Consider the following 19,128-nt stretch of genomic DNA (forward strand, 5'->3'; position numbering starts at 1 on the left):
GATAAAAAGAACAACACGTTTCTTCAAAATATCTTACGAACGTTTATTCCCAGGACTCAAAGTTTGCAGGAATACGCACTAATTGACAAATTGTTATTTACACCGACACGGTACAAATCGCTCGTAGTGAAAGTTAACAGGCAAACAGAGAGTAACTCTAAGCGGTGAGATCCAGAGTCTTTATCTAGTGACAATTTGGTCCAAAATGTTTTCAGTAAAGTGTTTACCTCAGACCGGACAAAGGCTCATTGATGTAGCTGCATCCGTTTACTCATAGTTGATGGCAGCACTCAACTTTCCTTTTCCGGGAAAAATCTGAGGTTGAGGATCCATTTGCTCAAAACACATGTGAATGTCCCTTGGTAGAGTCCGGTTCTCACCACCTCAGTTGGTTGCACGCCACTTACCAGAGGTATAGGCCTGTTTTGAATAACTTTCCGTAATGGTTGCTGGGACAGGGGCTGGCGAAACACTAAGGCCTACCATTGGAATGGGATGCTTTAAACCGGGTAATGGCAGATTATATTTTAAGGTGCCTGACACGCTCCGGCGTGGCAACGTAGCAAAATCTCTTAATGTAGATAACTTGGGTCCTTTACACAATTGTAGCGGTACTGTCTGTGCGTCCATCTCTCAGATATACAATTTTAAAGAGAGGCCATTTTTTTCTGAATAACCCGAGTACATGACATCAAAAGCAAAGAGTTAGCTGTGAGAGACAGACCAAGAGCTGCAGATTAGCACAAGCATTGATCATTTTATCAAGAATAATACACAACCCGTTTTGCCCGAACTATTTCTTATCGTCGACCAGAAAGTACAGAAATTCAAGGAAACCAAAGGAAGAAATAGATTTTGTGTGTATTAAAGGAATTATTTCTTTTATCGAGTGGCATTATAGCGAGTCAGCAGAACTTTTCAAGGTTCCACAAGTGACCGCGCCTTTACTCAATTGCTGGCAGGGCCCAGGCAGGCTCACTCTGGAGAATAAGCACCACACAATGTGAGTGTTCCCTAATGTCGCCGAGGTTGGATCGCTTGCGTCAGAGCCGAGCGTGCTTGACACTGTATCAAACAAACGTTAGTAAACTGTTTACTGTTTACTGTATACAATAAACAGTAAACAGTCAACAGTAACTGATAACACAATACAAATTAAGTGCCATCAACATGTCATGATACAACATTTTAACTCAAACAAAACAAGAAAATGAATATTTGCATATGCATTATCAGTAACGTTGGCGTTATATGGAGATACGCTAGCGTTGTTGAAAAGCTTCTTTTTACCATACCATTGCTTTAAAACATCAGTTCCGTGGTACAAATGCACGAACCGCCTCCATTATAAGAAGCCACGTTTGGGATTCAGCGGTTATGGTTGGTGCAAAAATGGAAGCAATCAAAAAGCATTCAAAATCATATTTCATTGTTTAATTTGAGGTGTTTTAGAGAATAAATTGATAACTCACTGTCGGTATTGATTCGCTCATCAAAATCGCTCTGGTGGATCATTTTAGCCACACCCTCGCGGTTTGGCGACGAGACAAAATACGCATACCGATAGTGAGGTATCAATTCCTCTAATGATAATCTTCTTACCAGGACAGTTACCTTTTTGTGGGCATTTGCATTCTACACTCCGATTGTGCCAGTTTACGAATGCAAGGGGAGGCAAAGTAAACAAGACACCAGTATCCGTTTCCCATTGGGAAAGATACATTAGCAAAAGCAAACAAACACACAACTTCCTCTCTTGACGAAATGTCTGTTTCTATGACAATTGCTTACGTCACAGCTACCATGCTAATAAAACACAACGGGCACAATGACTTTCAAGCAAAACCATTGCGTTGTAACACTCAAGCTTTTTTTTAAACAGGGTGGTCCATAACACTCAGCAGACAAGTGAAGGTATTCAGTTTGGTTGGCCTAGCTCCAAAGAACCTATAGTTTAAGGTGGTTATACCAATTTCATGTGGAGCTTCCCATTGGTTCTGATGCGGAATGGGCCATCAGAAGGCAATTTGTAGAGAGCCAATTAGGAGGTTCTATTTTGGGTTTAGTTCCGGTGTGACAGCGGATATAGTCCCCCTGGAGTCATAGTCCGGTAGCATTGTATTTGACCAATTAAGCAGCATGATCTATTGTACCGCTAACACTAACCAAAACATTTAGCAATACGGGCTATTGTCACACGGACTATCAGCCCTAGGACTACTATCCCCGCCACACCGGTAAAAAACTGCTTTTGGAAATTTGGCGAATGAGAGGCAGGAACATACTTTGACGTCAGGCTATTTGATCGATCGCTTTAACAACCTAACGGTTCTAATCCGGGTTAAAAAATCCTTCTCCTTTTCATAAAAATACCCCCCAACGAATCAATTCAACCAAATTATTCTCTAAATATAGTGTATTTTCTATCGAATATTGGCAATCATCACCATTATTTAATAATAAATGGCCAGAAATGTAACAAAAAAATAATAACACATGATTTTGCTATCGGAAAATGGAAATTCGCTGATCAAATGAGCCTTGTGACACTGTTTATTTTAAGATTCCAACAAAACACATTGAATTTGCAGAATTATTTATGGTGAGAAGAGTACCTCACGGGTAAGTTCGTACACAGACTGTTTCATTTTCTTCAGATGCAGCAGAATGTCGGTTTATTAAAAAGAATAAGACTAGCGCTATAGATCCGTTATTAGAGAATTCAACAACAACTGTAATAGTTCCCAGAAAGTGTTTTCAGGATTCTACTGTACCAAGCAGTGTTTGCTACAAATTTAGATGTGTGACTTATTTCTTTTTTTCTCACGAGACACCAATTTGATAAGAAAGTTAATGGAACATATGTACAGTACCATGCTATTACCAACTTGCTGTTACTGATTTGGTATTGGAACAATTGAGAGTTACTCTTAGAATATGCTGAAATGACGTTGTAAAAATATGAGCTGGCATTTAAAGTTTTGTAATATTGAAATAAGTTTTTCACGCCGGGCGGATAGCATGAATTTCGAAACTGAAACTTGGTCTGTCTACACAATGGTAATATTGAAATACTCAGTATACATTAAATAAGACAATTGGAAATTTTCAAATTAAAGTGACAAATTTTAACGAATGGCGTTGACCTTTCGTCGACCTACCTCGCAATCGAGTTAAACAAATCTGGAACATAGCAGCGAAGGTTTAAGGTAAAGTTGCATAGATCCATCAGAGATGGGACAAATTGGAATCAAGAAAGTGTTTAGGCTACAAACTGTACGGAAATAAAGGCTAAAGTGAATTTATAGCCATCGATTTCTTGATTTACTGACCAAAATAGCTAGACACATGTGATGCACGTCTTCAGTCCGGTTTCAATCAATTTGTAATTCTATAGCTGGTCAATGCACTGCCTCCAACGTCATTACGATTGGAAATGTTATTAGGGCTGTCCTCTCGGCTGGGGACACACGAGCACTTTCAATTAGCATCCAAAATTAGTTATCTCTCTGAAATGTCCACCCCAAAGTTTGTTGGGTTGATCAATAATTTTCTTTTGAAGCCACAAAAGCCTGTCGTGAGTGCATGATTTTATACGGTGATGCGGCTGGCGTCGGACTGAAGGTGACCTTGAAATGGCAACGGAAATGCACAAGTCTCATTCGCCATAATTTGTCGGAACCAAACATGACCTTACCCTTCCAGCCGAGCCAAGTTGATAAGAGGCTAAGGTCCTCAGTAACTCAACTATACATTGTATAACGTCCAATTTCAGAACAATAAGGTGTGTATAACGTGTGTTCTGGATCCAGGGCACATTTTCTATCGATCGTCTCTACTATTAAGCCAGTTGTGTCTGATCCGGATCCAGAACACAAGTATACGCCTTTTGCTCCGTATATTCTGGGAAGTTATATACAGCGTAGTCACATAATCATTACGATTGGCCGCAATGAATATCCTCAAGAGTTAGATTTTGACACTGAGTTTGATAGATGGTCAAGGTTAATTGGGTGGCCAACAGTTATTGGACTGCTATTGATTCTCCAAGTGGTTAGTCGAAATGCAAATGTCAACAATCTAGAGAGCAATCGCAAACTGCATTTATACAATGGTAAATGTATCTGACTTTCTCGTTTAATGATGATATTGCTTAATTTCTTCCTGGGCTGTTCGCAAAGAAACAGTTTTCAGTTGTTTAGATTTCTTGACAAAATTACATTGGGACACAAACCCTTACAAATCGATTTCGTCAAATCGTCCCTAATTAAATGCCTTTTTTTAGCACTGTTAGCCTTGAGAGTATAGTACCGGTACACCATTGATAATGAGGTGAGGTAAGCCAAAGGCGCTGATTATGACAAATGTATGCACTTACACACAGAAGCAAACAGAGTTATAGGGTTTCAATAGAGTACACTTAGTGTAAGACGCAACACATAATAGGCCTAAATACGTTACATCCTTCGTGCTTCAGTGATTATCTGAGTATGAAATGCTTCTCGAAAACAAACTCAAAGATGACGGCATCATTACACTCTAACCTGGAACACAATGGCATAAAGGAACAGGTTAAAACATTGCAAATGTCCATGAAGGTTTGGGTAGACGAAGGAGACAGAGTTCACAGACGTATCGAAAGCATGGTAAGGGACTAATCCGCCCCTAAATTCAAGAAACTTTCACTTCCAAAGATTGCCCTCAGAGCATTACATTACAAGGGGCGATATTTATGAAGTGTTGAACGTTTTCTCCGATTCGGTTCCTTCGTGACCTCCTACAACCACATGTACCCTTCATGGACGTTTGGCAATGTTACTGATCCATGATGATTCAGTGGCCTGTGAGGAATCATGACTTTCAACAATAACCCAAACTTGGTTGAATTTTAGTCTTTACAATTCAAAATAGTGGTTGTATATACATGCTGGATACAAATACAAATTCTAGGCAGAGGTTTCAGCTATATTTTCTCAAGCTAAATACGTTATCATTGGGAATCACAAAAGTCGTATTTACAGTTTATAAGAAAAGGAAAGATATTTTAAAATCCGTTCTAAGAGGATACAGATCAGACCTCTAACTTGTATGCAAATCGTAGGCCTGATCATAGTGACCTCTGAGAAAGGATGGCAATTATCTTAGTGTCAAAATTTGATATGAAAATTCGCAGGTGCGAAAAAAATTTAGAAAAAGTTTCATGAGCAAATTTGAATGTATCAAGAGGTTGAAACAGCTATGTCGAAAAGGACATTGAGTGAGGTCAAATGGGGACATTTGGTTAACTCAGAGTGGATCTTTATCATACTTAGGCCTACACTAACCCCAGAGAGATTTGACTTTTAATCGAAGTTTACACTGGATGATGATAAGTTTGGTGTTAACTCCGAGCTTACTCAGGGATTACCTGAGCCACAGGCATTATTGAGGCTAATTTATATTACAAATTTCATTACGTTTACACTTACCCCGAGAGGTTAACTCTGGGTTAATATTACATTGTGTCAGCAGTGTAAGCTGATTGTAGACATGTGTGTATATGAGGTCAAGTGCCAGAGTTAGTTTCATATCTCCAAGGCTTTTGTGGACTAAAATATAACATTTTTGGATATTTCTAGCTCTTTTAACACTTAAGTTAACTCAGACATTTGACTCCACCCATTGGCTGAAGAGAAACCACTCTGTATTGGCACGACATAATATTGTGCACCCTAATTCAAACACCCTTTCTTCGCTTTCGTATATTGACAATCTTACCTCTTGTCCAATTTTAATTTTAATTTCATAAGTCCCTGTTCACCGAGTAAGCTAAAATGTCCATGAGTTGTCTTTGACAATTGATATCTTCCACTATTTCATTACTAACAATGGATGAAGACCCAGGCAAACTACATGTAGCTGTTCCCTTAGCAGCCAGTTTTAACAGTGATTTCTACATACTCGTAATTTTAGAAGGTGCACTAAAACGCGCCTGTACAACGGTCAGCTAGGTTCCTCTCATCAAGCTGGAGCTATTCAAATCATCAGTGAGATTAACATAAATTTTACAATTTACAGTTTAACAAGTATTATATACAGATCATTCCAACTTTATTATACATTTGAAATATCAACAAGGGTTACTCTCGCATGCGACTGATAATAATTACACAAGCATTCTTTATTTACAAATTGAAGCATCCCGCATTAATGTCCACACCATTGTCCCTGCGCCATGTCATTAATTGCAGACCTACTTCGGTAGTAGGTCACATGGCGCCAATCATTCAATCAGCAGAGACGTAGCATTCTGCGCGCGACAGCTGACGTCATGGACGGAAACGTGGTCGCCTCGAGTCCTATCTCGAACCAATCACGTTTCGTGGTTCATCTAGCACACATCACTTGATTATCTTCTCGACCACTGCCTCTAAGCTTATATACAGTGTCTACGATTGGCTTAATGCCTTACAGCATAAATCACAGACTTGCTGACTGGCTTCACCAGTCAGTTGGTGCGCAGCGAAACCGTTACCGCACTGTACACTATTCTACTTTCAAGACTATACATAGGCACTGGAACTTCGTGTATTATATCTTGTACACTACTGCTCGTTCTGTATCAGCAGCTAAGTCTAACAATTTTGTTCATTGAAGGCATTTTTACAATATGCACCTTGTGCAATGGAAATGATCTGAAATGCCTTTTGTATACTACGGGCCTCATCTATTGTTCTATGGGCATTGTTCTTGAGTTCGCTCTTAACCAATCAAGTGAGACTCAAATCCTTTATAAAGGATTGGAGTCTATCAGAGTGATCAAGTTAAAATAGCTATTATGGTCTATCCTTCTAATTCTACCTGGAGATGTTTGTGGCAATGAATATTTTTCTGGCTAAGGTACAAATGAAATTAGACATTATTTCACGAGTAGATCGTTGGACTCTCGTAAGCCCTTTCGTTCTTTTCGGCTTTTCTGACAAGTTTCGATTCATTACCACACGCAGTATCAGCAAATATGTCCATCCTTTTCGCTTTTTCTTTGCACCGGGTGGGTATGGTACATGTTTCCAAACTACTAGCATCGTCTAAAACTATACACTACATCCTTACTATTTTCATGAAGGACTTATAGCTATGTATTATAACAGAGATTGGGGCCTCCTTTCAGCGGCAAATTTGCTTCATTCCATTTGAAAGTGCCTTTCGTCACTATCAATCAGGTTTTTCGGAACTGAGCCCAATGACTCCTTTCAAATCCTGATCGTGGCTATCGAATGGACTATATCAACACCTGAGAATGCTGCCATCCTCTGGCCCCCTCTTCGCCGACAACATTCTCGAGTCAGCACTGCTCTGTGTCTTGAACAGGAAGCTCTGTCGTTCACCACCTCCTTCAGACGGGAGGGGCGGTGCCCAACGCATTGGAAACCGCACCATGCCTCTAACCATATCACCACAAACAAATACAGCATGAAGCAACATTTGAACTTGTGGCAACCATACATCATGTCAGAACACCCTTGGTCACATACCAAGTCCAAGACACGCACACCAATTTTAATAATTTTACACAGCCCTTCAAAAGCACATTTTAACAACTGGTATTCTTAGTTGTGCTTAATGAAACCTTTGGCTCCGTAGATGTGGTGGATGTTGGGGGTGGTGTCGTCGACCGTGCGGGATTCGATTGAGCTACGGCTAGTTGTGGTGGCGGACTCTTGAGCGGACCAGGTGGTGTTACCCTTCTGGTCGCGCCGCCCAGAGGAGCAGGTAGGGCTTGGCGGGCTTGGTATTCGACGTCACGCTGTTGGACGGCAAGTCGGTGTGCTATAATACTTGGTAGGGCTTCGAGTTTTTCCTGAAATCATGTTGAGACGAAGAATTAGGAATCGGAAAAGTATGCTGCTCACCTCACTACCAACTAGGACTGTTGTACCCATGGCAAATTCATGTATGCCGGAAATATGTTGTTAACAGTGAGTTTGGAAAATATGTAACATATTATACTTGTGTTAAAAATCGAAACTGTACATGAACACTTAGTTATTTGACATTTTCATATTCCATCCTTAAATCTGAGTTTAAGTTTATAAGCTAACATGGTGCAAGGACCAGATATCACTCAGTGGATCTTCCTACCGTGAGTAGCTGCAGCTTCCCTTCTATCGTGCCGACTCTGTCCTCAAGTCTGGAATGGTTCGAATGCAGCTCAGTCACCACCTCATAGATGTTTGTTTGTGTCTGGAAAAATATGCAAAGTTTCGGAAAAGGAACAAACAGGAATGCCCCCGGTTGGAATTTGGAATTAATTTCAACTCTACATTTTACTCTGCGAAAGTGGCAATCTTATGATCAATTGAGATGGTCACTACGAATAGATGTATCACTAACAAAACATAATTCACGCCATTGTGAAATAAATAAAAAATATTTTTTTGTCGACAGTTATTTTTTTCCATGATTGGTTACTGGGCAGGAGGCTACGTTCAGGTCAGTCCCAATTTAATACCACAAATCACGGCCCAATTAGTGCTTTGACCGTAGAATATCGCCGAATCGCCGAATTTTTAACGTTCAGTCGCTTGAACTGATTAAAGCACTACACTGACATTAATGGGTCATGCTTTTATGCGTCCCGGGTTCTGTGTGTCCCCAGTTGTGAGGGTAAGTTGGTGTTAAGGTTAGGGCCAGGCTATCCGAAAATAGCTAATTTCAGGAATTTCCCAACCTTCCAACAGTACACAACTGTGAAACATACATGTAGAATCCGGGACACATGGAAAGTGACGTGTATGTCCACGAAACATTTCACCATCTCCGGATGGACAAGACAGAAGCGCCTATTTACTAAATCCCAACTCAGTCAAAGCAATATGATAAACAAGTTCCAACCTAGTCAAAGCACTATGATAAACAAGTCATCGCCGAATAACGTGTAACGGAGACAAACGCTACACGACTTGGGTTTAAACCAATCTCGTAAAGGTTCCAAGTCAATAGGACCTCAAAGCATCAATACTGTTCAATAGAACTGCGGACATTATTTACAGAATCACGGAGTGGCGTTAGATACATATTGACACCAGATCACAGCCGAGTTTTGCGATACATGTGTCGTAATCAGATAATAGGGAACGCGAGTTGGTTATCGCCATGTTTTGAGAACACGAGGACAAAGACTGATCGGAATATGTTATCATGTTGCATTGATGATTCGATCAACCATTTGGGACGACTAACAATAGTGATATTTATGACAGGGCGGTGTACATTTCATCATTATGATAGATCATGGATCAGCATTATTGACCGTGGAAGGACAACGTTATAGTAGCGTGATGGCCAGAGCAGTGGAGACGGGAGAAGCAGGATCGCCATGTCTGGTACTGCTGCAATCGCTGTAGCTGTCATTAGGCTGATAGAGTGATCTGTGCGAGTTAGAAGTTAGCGTGTGCAATGGTGGGTAGGTTAAGTTCTGACATATTGCCAAAGTAGTTAAACGACATTCAATTCATTATACAGATGCTTGCCGATCTACCGGCGTTGTGCGTATTATCAGCTAAGCCGTATTATCCATCCTTCCAGAAAGGAGCAGCTGAGACTTTAGGTTTGACGTTCATCGCCGGTAAGTTGGCATGTATACGATCTACATTGTAGACGAATGTCGGGACTCAGCCGAGACACGTCCTACTTTCCGATGAGCAGTGGTAGACCTGATGAATCATAACAGCCTTAAGGATCCCAAGTGCGAAGCGTTCCTGTTTGCGGACTGCATGAAGTGAGTTTTTGGTTGTAGACTTTGCGCGTATAACGAAAAGCACGCAATTGCTCACACTACTGCTTGTCTTCATGTCAACCGCCTTGGAACTCTACGTTCTTCTTCGTACCACGTAAATGGTGATAACGATAGGCGGGCGAATTTACTTGGTGAATATCTGTAACATCAGTATTTTACTCCACTTAACAAGGCTATTTACTCGTTATTTATGAGAGCGCAATCGCTTATAACTATATTTCCCATGCGCGCCGATGACTGCAGAGTTAATCATTGTTACTGCTAATATGATAACTGCAGAATAGTATGCATCTTGCATAGCATAGCCATGAAACCGATGTCGGCCATGGGTTTAGGGTGTTATCGTTAAATTTATTACGAGTCAATTCCTGTAGGTTTCCCACACATAAGTTTTATGGCCACACGCAAATCCAAATAGAAAACTATATGTACTGCTACGAGAATATAACTTTACGTTAGTTGCGCATGTGGCCTCTAGAGATTGGTTGATGACGTAGATCAGGCTACTCGGAAGAAAGCCAAAGCAAGAAGTCAAAAGTTGAATAAAACAAAACGATGACCATATACACATGTACCATGCAGAATAAAGCGTACTATCGCTTAGCCTTTTGCGTGTATCGACTCGATGTATTTCTGAGGTGTTTGGTATTTGATTGTCAAAACCGGAGGAATTGAGATACAGGCAGAAGATACGATATATATGTCATTATATTGCAGTGTACGCTTTTTCATGAGCACTTTTACCCCAATCCATTGGCTCTCCTTGGACACGACGGATGACCGTATTTAACACCAACGGAATGGTGCCTTTGGTGAGGGAGATCGACAGGCCTTATAGATATCAATAAAAAAATTCAAAATGGTCTCCTGGCTGTATTTAGTGACAACGAGGAAGTCTATAAAAACGTAGGAAGTCAAATACGTAGGTACGTTTTACAAACTGCTATATCCTAAATATTCCTTTGAGAACCGTTGTATATCTGGCCCTTAGAAGCCAATGGATGTTGGTATTACTCTTAGAAATAAAGGCCAACACAAATATGCACCCCGTGAGGTTTTTCAGTGGGTTTTTCAGAGTATCAAAAACCGTTTACCATTTTACCACACAATGTCTACGGGGTGCATTTGTGTAGGCAGAAAAGCTCAAAAACCATTATTTCTAAGAGCGTATAGGGTCATCAAATGCCTGATAAATATAGCAAACATTCACATTCGCATCATACATTTATTATCATAGGCCAAAGACGGTTTATCACAAAAAAAACTATAGAGAGCTGCCGATGTTAACCACGCCTAATAGACCCTCTACTTTAAACAAATACACAATAATCATGAGAAATAACAAATTTATTACTAATTTGCAAAATAAAAATAGCTAAACCCACGTTGAGACATGTAGATATCAAATACAAAATAGCCCTTAAGTTAGGAATACTACGTATTAGCAGTAAAACATAGCATTTCCCTCTTTTCTTTCCATACATGTACATGCAAACACGTCTTGAACTATCAAGGTCTCTGGTCGCATTAAAACGGTCATTTTGGCAATAAAAACTCAACAATACACAATTTTGAAAGACACCTGATAGTCGGACGCCATTTCGTAGCCAGCATCCGATAAACGGGTTTTCTTTTTAAAAATGGCCTAAGCCAATATCATGGCCATTGATTTCAGCTCGGAGATGCACAAAAAATGTTAAATTTTGCTAGCAATTGCAAGTTATTAGATGTCCTTTACTATATCCATTCAACTTTAACATTATTAGGCAGGTTTAGCAAGCCCTACGAACGACGAACTACGAACTACAAATGTCTGTCGTGTCATCAAGTCATGTGCTAATTCATTAATACGCGACACTCGTAAATCATCTTCTGTTCTTTGGTGTGCGAGGAATTGGGGAATCTTTCAAAAACAAATCGTCGATAATGTCAATTTACATATGCTTCGTACATGTACTTCGTCATTCGTAGCTCTTCTTTAGAGATGCGAAACCTGCCTATTGTCAAGGGTGGAGTGAAAGACACCGAAACGATCAGTGATTGAAGACCTTGATCTGGCCAAAACGTGCATAAAACGTTTAACGTGCAACTGTACAACGAAGACTCAACAATTCATGCCAATGAACAATATAAAACGTGCCCGTGGAATGGTGCTTTTTGGTGAACATTTCAAGACATTCCAGAAAGCGTTGGCAATAAGAATCGCTCGTAAACGCCTTCTGAAAACTATCCGCTTCCACATGATGTAGTAGGTAACAGAACGTTGTCGAAAGTATGTATATATGAATGGGAATTTTGGTCGAAAGTATTTTTTTCTCTCAACATAATATGCGCTCACAACATAATGCTCATATGCGTCAACATACAGAATAGAACACTACGTTTAGCGACGGGGTTCGTAGACTTGGCAACATGGCCATTTGGTGCAATTTGGCATGTTTCCTTCACTAATAAACTTTATACACCACTCCATTCATAAAATGAGCGCTAATGTGGCGATATCTGCATAAATACAGGTAACCTGGATGTCCTGTTTCTGTCTCGTTATGATATCAACACCAGGTGGCGCGTACGCCGATGTGATTGGACGAGCCGACAGTGACGTAACTTCCGGGTCTACGGACGACGTCATCATTGAAACACAAGCCTCAAACAGTATTTTTCGTGGTTTATATTCAGAAATACGGTCTGCCAATGACCAAAGGGCCATGCGTCCTAATCTTAGCCTAACCCTGTTAGTACGGCCGCATTCAAGTTAATTTATTTTCAATCAAACCTGTTTGTAAACTACTTGTGGTACTGAGATATACGCGGTCGGAGCGCCTACTAAGCCCGGTGATATCTGCTAGAAAAAAAGGCAAATAAAAGCGGGTGGTTTATCTTCTGTCATTATGTGAGAAGAAGAACGAACTAAAATTTCCAACTGAGATGAAAATTTCAAAATGGAAAAAGATCTCTACGTCACTAAATTTGCAGTGGATCGCTTGGGATGTCAGAGGAATCGTGACGTCATCATAATCTGACACAGATTTCTTGCTGGCCCGCACATTTATCATGTTCATGTTTTTTAAAAATTTGCAAGGTTGACTGATACTTGAATGACTAAAAACTTGCGATATGCCGACTGAGAGACAACAGCTCAGGCCCAAAACGTGCTCCTTAGCATGGTTTTGTAATTGACCTTGGCCAACAGTAACATGCACGAAACCGGGCCTGGTAGACACTATATAAAATACATACATAAACTCTATAATGGTTTGGGAAAAAACATTGGCATCATTTTATTAAGAGATGAAAATAAAATCAACTGACACTGACAAAACCATGGGCAAGAATAAGAATTGACAATGATCACTCCTAATCCAAAACGAGGCTAGAAACAGGACATCCGTCAGCACGGGTTGGTAACCCCTTAATCAAAATGGCTGACATTATGCAGATATAGCACTTTCATCTAAAATGAATCATTACATGCAGCACACTCGCAATGTCTGCTTATTAACTATTAATTAGCATGAGACACTCGGAAATGAATAGTGAATTAATTAGTGCACATTGAAAATCTAGGGAGAGAGTAGGGTAAATACCAGATAGGTTAGTTGAAAACTTCAGAAGTAAAACTTGATCAAAATTTCACCAGAATTATAATATCATTGAACTAGGTTCAAAAATGTAACAAAGGCCAAGATCTGCATTGAACCCACATCGCTCTTTAAGAAAGTATGGCCTTGGAAACTGGATTCTTCATTGTACGCAAATGCAAATACTGGTTAGGCCAACGTGCAACGTTAATTTTAGCCAAGGAAAGGGATTTTTTTAAATGTTGCCATAAAAAATGGCAGCTGAAGTTTTTGATTAGTAAAATCGATCGTTCTTCAAGAGTCTCCATGTTCGGGGAACAAAAATGTAAACGGCGCCAGGTTAGATGACCACGCTCCCAAGCGAACCCACTGTCAATTTATTCCAGCATCCATGAATATATGATACCTCTTCTTAAAAGGTTTGTTTTGTGTTGGTAGACCGGCTAGGAAACTTACTCTCTGAGAAACATTTTTGAGCTTATGGTTTTTCGGTCAACACAAATATGCACCCAGTAGAGGTTTTTGCGCAAAGAGAGAAACCTCTCGAGGTTTTTCAGAATCTCAAAAACAAAATGTTTTTTTTCAATTTACTGAAAAACCTCTACGAGGTGCATACTTTGTGTTGGCCGAAAAACATTTCAAGTTTTCTCAAAAGCTCAAAAACTTGTAAGACTGAGTGTTTGGCTTCAACTACACCACAACATGAAAGGCGTGTAGAAACATATGAGAAATGATAACAATCGTTTTATGAAATTTCGTTTGCTTTATCAATGCAGTTGCCCACGTATTACATGTACGTGAGACTGAAAATATAACGCACACGTAGATGTAAGCAATTTTTTTTAACTCTCTGTCCGTACTCTCTCAAAGGAAGAACTAAAAAGTTTCGCTAGGCAAGAGCTACCTGTATCTGGGAAAAAGAGTTTTTCGGCAAAAAAATGCACCACGACGGTCTTTCGATAAAATAACCATCCCTTAAATGTTTTGAGTTGTGAAAAAAAGCAAAGGGTTGTTCATTTCTTTGAAAAGCCTCTATGGGAGTACTTATTTATTGTTTCTGAATAACCATAAAGGTTTTTCAAAAGCTCAATTTTTTTTCTAAGACAAGAGTGTACCAGTTCACTGTACATGTAAATTTCAGGTGTGTGTGGAACATATAAATATGAGCTCACCGCAGGGCCTTAAATGTAAGGACCCATTTAATAATTCGGCTGTACCTTTTTTATTGCGAGGATACAATATTTATCAACAACATGTTGACACTGGTTGAGGGTGTTGGTGAACGGATGTGGCTGACAAACCCGGGGAAACAAAGTGCCGAACAACATCATAATGGTGATATCCATTAGACAATTTGTTGAAAATATATTAAACACCAAGGAAGGAGATTTAAGTGATAGTTTAGTATTTGTCTCACAAACTGATTTACTTAAGTTGTTGAATCTTTCACGACAACAAAATTAGCCAGTAGAACCTTCATGGACACCCTTGTGTCATTAATAGAGAGGATGTCTATACCGGAGTCCATTTGAATGGAAATGACTATATTGTAGTTTGGAAAAGAAACAGTGTCCTTATGAGAGGGTGTCTTGCTTACAGAGGTGTCTGCCTAGGAAGGTTCCATTGTTCTGGTATGTTTGTGCAAAAATCGAACCCTAACCAACACCAGGACCATTTAGAAGTATGAATTGTGTTCCTGTTGAAGTGAACTTGCTTCAAATGTCGAACCGCTTGCCCTGCCTTTTTATGCATCATTTCCTTTTCCACAACCATTCCAAATACAGATGAGCCAACACTGTAAGAAATACGGGTTTTTGAGCTTTTAAAAAACCTGGACTGGTTTTTCGGCCAACACAAATATGCAATCCTTAGATGTTCTTCAGCGGAGTGAAAAACCCTTAGAGTCTTTTCACTATCCAAAATAAACATTTGGGGTTTTTCATTTTACCGAAAAACCTTTAGTGGGTGCATATTTGTGATGGCTAATAAAATATTTAAAAGTCTTTCAGAAGCTCAAAAAACCTTTTTCTAAGAGTACCAGATCCAAATAAAGGGTTTTAACAATGCATAGCAGACCATCACTTGAAACCCTGTGTGTAAAGTGCCCGAATCCGTCGTGTGGTCCATTAGGCTGGACATATGTGACTTATGTGCTCAAACCAACCCAGAGACATGCATTTTTTTAATGAAGGCATAGACACTTACATGAGATATCTTTAAAATTGAAGCAAGGGAGGAGTTTATGATAAAAGGTTGTAACGAAGGCCTTGGAAATAGGATGGTTTACCAACAAGTGTGTCACGATCAAGGCCAATCCCCTTGCTGACCTTCATTTCTTTCACGGGTAATGATGATGACTGCTGTAATTTAGGCCTCTCTAACATTATCATCTCATCAAGTGATGTATAGGCATCAATGACCTGTGTTTTCCACTTTAAGGTCAATATATGACTTACATGATAGTATGTCTCGTGAAAACTGCATTTTCGACTATTTACATGTAATGCCGTTGAAGTACACGTACATGTGGACGGACTCACATCTATTTGGCCAACACTGACGAACAAGTTAACAGATTCCGGTGGCGACCAGTTAAGAAAGGCATTGCTGTCACAAAGTATGTCATAAATCTACCAGAGACCTCACAAGGAATGCTTTTGAAGTTTCTGTTTGATGTCTCAGAGCATGTCTTGTAGAATGCACATAGATTCAGTGATGCTGACGTACTTACTTGGATGAGCTTTGAATACTGATACTGTTGCTATAGTATTTATTATTTCATAATTTTAACCACATGGAGAACATTTATTCTTAGTGCGATGAATTGATTTTGCTTTAAGAGTCTGAAAGAGTTTAGAAGTGGGCTGAGAGGATGAGGCTTGACGTAGACTTCAGCCATTTTCTATTTATTGGTGCATTTTATCGTCTAAGTGTGCGGTACATCGTAAATGAATGCCCGAAGAAAATGTACAGGTAATAAAAAGTGTGCCGAATAAAATGGGAGGTGCATGGTGGCTTCAATGTACTGGATTTCACTGGACAGAAAAGGCGCTGCGGCCAAAAACGGGAAGTTCCAAATAATGTCTTTCTACACACATGGTTGTTTCGCTTGGCCTAAAAATGGGAATTTTCTGCTAACTGTTGCTAGCATTTTTAATTTGACCAAGTTTCAAAAATGTGAAAATGGTGTCACTCTAGCAAGACTTTGTGTTATCGTGACGTCTCACAACTGCCGCCATTTCATCCATGACACATTGCTGATAGTGTATTAATATACTGTATCAAAGATAGAATTATTCACAAATTATGTAGGAAAATGTAAGACAACATTACCTTGGCCATATCTACAAGTGTATTGGCATTGTCGACTAATTTTCTTTGATCCATTTTGATCCGTCGCAAACTGAAGAAAAGAAAGCAAACGATTTGGCGATGAATTTTTCAAACAATCATATCTCAGTTAATAATAATCACCATATTCATATGTTTATGACAATTTCCATGGTACTGATAGTATACAACATTGCTCAAAGCGCTTTCATAAGATTATTTTTTCCCAGTCGCCACAGAAACTGCGCGTGCAAATCCACTTGATTGGTCGAATTGTCATCACGTGACGTCGTTTCTGTCGTCACTCGTGTAAAGGTGGTAGGCTGATGAAGATGTAATGTCTCTTAGCATGCGTATCACTTCAAATTGTAGTAGTACAAATTGCGGCTGGTTGATTGTCCCTTCAAATTCCGCCGTGAGGTTATAAGTGCACACACCTGTCAAGGTATAGGTCAACCAGAATAGCTACGCACTTATCTCGGCCACGTCCTTGGATTAGCCTCCCCCTGACATTTAACTCTAGAAGTGGTTGATTCATGCAGTAAGAAACTAATCCTCCAACTCGATGCACTCCCTAAAGACCTTAAATCTAATCTGACGCCTCTCATACTTTTTCACCATCCTCTTTCATTGAGTAGCTACAAACACTGCACTGATCTGTAGCAATTCCCAACATTCATGAGGGATTATTTTATTTTTCTCCATACGATTCTTACCAACATCCACGAACAGCAGAAATGCACGCCCGCCTAATCCTTTTCTGACTAAATCTAGATATCATGAAATATTAATCCGCACCGACTGTTCAGTCCGGCTCGTGCCTACCATAATTATCAAAAGACATCGAAAACATTAAAAAATTTAACAAATCTAAATTTCTTGAACCAATTCTCAAAGTGACCACGATGACTGTCACAACCATATAATCCGTATTCCCAGGATTATAACCGCCGTTTTCTGCATCGTTTCTCTTGACTTGTTTCTTTGTCCAGGACGGCTGGCGACTGCACGAGAAAATCTTTGTCGCACTTACACAAAATGGAAGAACGATCTCACTTTTTGATATAACTTTGGATTTGGTACAGTAACACAAATCGTGAGCTCAGTCACAATACAGAGAGATTTTAAAAAGACATGGACGGTGAGGCGTGTTTCAGTTGAACACATAGAGAGTAAAATTTAATCGGTGGAAAGTTTTATCATGTACACAACACGGAGAAGTATTTAAAACTTTACAAACAATTGCTGACATATTTCAAGAAGCGAGTTTTGTGGCTTTTTATATTTGACTGGTCGAGTCTCGGGAAAAAGCAAATTATGCACTTTTTATGTTTTGGACGTCAGAAATTGAAACATTGGAGGTTCAGATGAACCGAAAATGATAAGCTTGAAATACTTATTTACAAAATTATCAGTGGCTTGTCTGACTTAATAATGACACGAAAATTGGGAAGATTTCACGTTTGGTCAGTGAGCGAATTTGAAAATGAAGTGAGTGATCCGATGTTTGACTTTGCAAAACTTCACGACAAACAAGTGTCAAAAATCTTCAAAGACCCATCACATGCTGTCGTGAAAAGACACCACTGAGAAATGAAATTCGAGTGAACACGAAGTATTTTACTCGGTGGAAAAGGCAAGATGCATATATTCTCGTACAATGTTGCTTCAGTTCTGACGTCACAGTGACAATAGGCCATGCTGTGAACGGAAACTTAACGACATTTGATATTAACCTTCCCTGACATCGCCTTTCTGCCTTACACCTTAAGAACGACCAATTTGAAAACAAATCAAATATACTTAATAACTGAATTCGCCACGAATACCCTTGGGTAATGACCTGCGATTACAAAAAAAATCATACAATCTCCTTACTGGACTATTTTTGGCAAATCCAATTCAATTCGAAAACCAATTTCAATTTTTTTGTGTCTGAAACTCATTTCCAACGTGCTTGCACGATGTTAAAATGAAAACCTGCGGCACATAGAAAATTCGACAATCGGTTTGTCAAAATGTCATTTTCTGAGAACTACGTGAATGTGTTAAATGTTTAGCTTTTTTATTCAAATATTACATATAATAACAAGGTTTTCACTGCCAATAGATTCAGACCAAGAAAATACGGCTGAAAAACCTTACATCTACACGTTAAAAACCGAGGATTGACAGCACCATGGGGTGATTTTAAAAGACTTTACAAAATTCAAAATTGCAGTTAAACGCCCGGAAATTGGCCCACGCTGCAAGTAAAGTTTATTTGAAAACTGACAATGAAACATTATTAATCGCCGTCTCTGTGTCAAAAATTATTTAGGTTTGCCTAATCAGTATAAAATGAATTTACAGACAAGTTTAAATGACGCCATTGTGGGTCACCATGTCACTTATTTGCACTTTTAATACACTGATACCGACAAACTGGAATTTGAAAAT

The 19,128-nt window shown here is 39.4% G+C and overlaps 1 protein-coding gene across 4 annotated transcripts in view; it reads right to left on the reverse strand.

Moving 5' to 3' along the window:
• Positions 1 to 24: 24 nt before the first annotated feature.
• Positions 25 to 19,128, reverse strand: part of LOC135503598 (small conductance calcium-activated potassium channel protein 1-like) — a 120,453-nt gene continuing 101,349 nt past the window's right edge. For 3 of the 4 annotated variants that reach the window (XM_064797213.1, XM_064797215.1, XM_064797214.1), the window contains 4 exons: positions 16,693 to 16,762; positions 12,555 to 12,620; positions 8,122 to 8,223; positions 25 to 7,840 (listed from right to left, as the gene is read on the reverse strand). In XM_064797213.1, coding sequence (XP_064653283.1) covers positions 7,574 to 7,840; positions 8,122 to 8,223; positions 12,555 to 12,620; positions 16,693 to 16,762 — 505 coding nt within the window. In that variant the 3' untranslated portion in view covers positions 25 to 7,573. The remainder of the gene's footprint in view (positions 7,841 to 8,121; positions 8,224 to 12,554; positions 12,621 to 16,692; positions 16,763 to 19,128) is intronic. The other variant, XM_064797216.1, reaches the window with a different exon arrangement.

Source organism: Lineus longissimus, chromosome 2 (assembly GCF_910592395.1).
Source record: "Lineus longissimus chromosome 2, tnLinLong1.2, whole genome shotgun sequence".
Classification (NCBI taxonomy): domain Eukaryota; kingdom Metazoa; phylum Nemertea; class Pilidiophora; order Heteronemertea; family Lineidae; genus Lineus; species Lineus longissimus.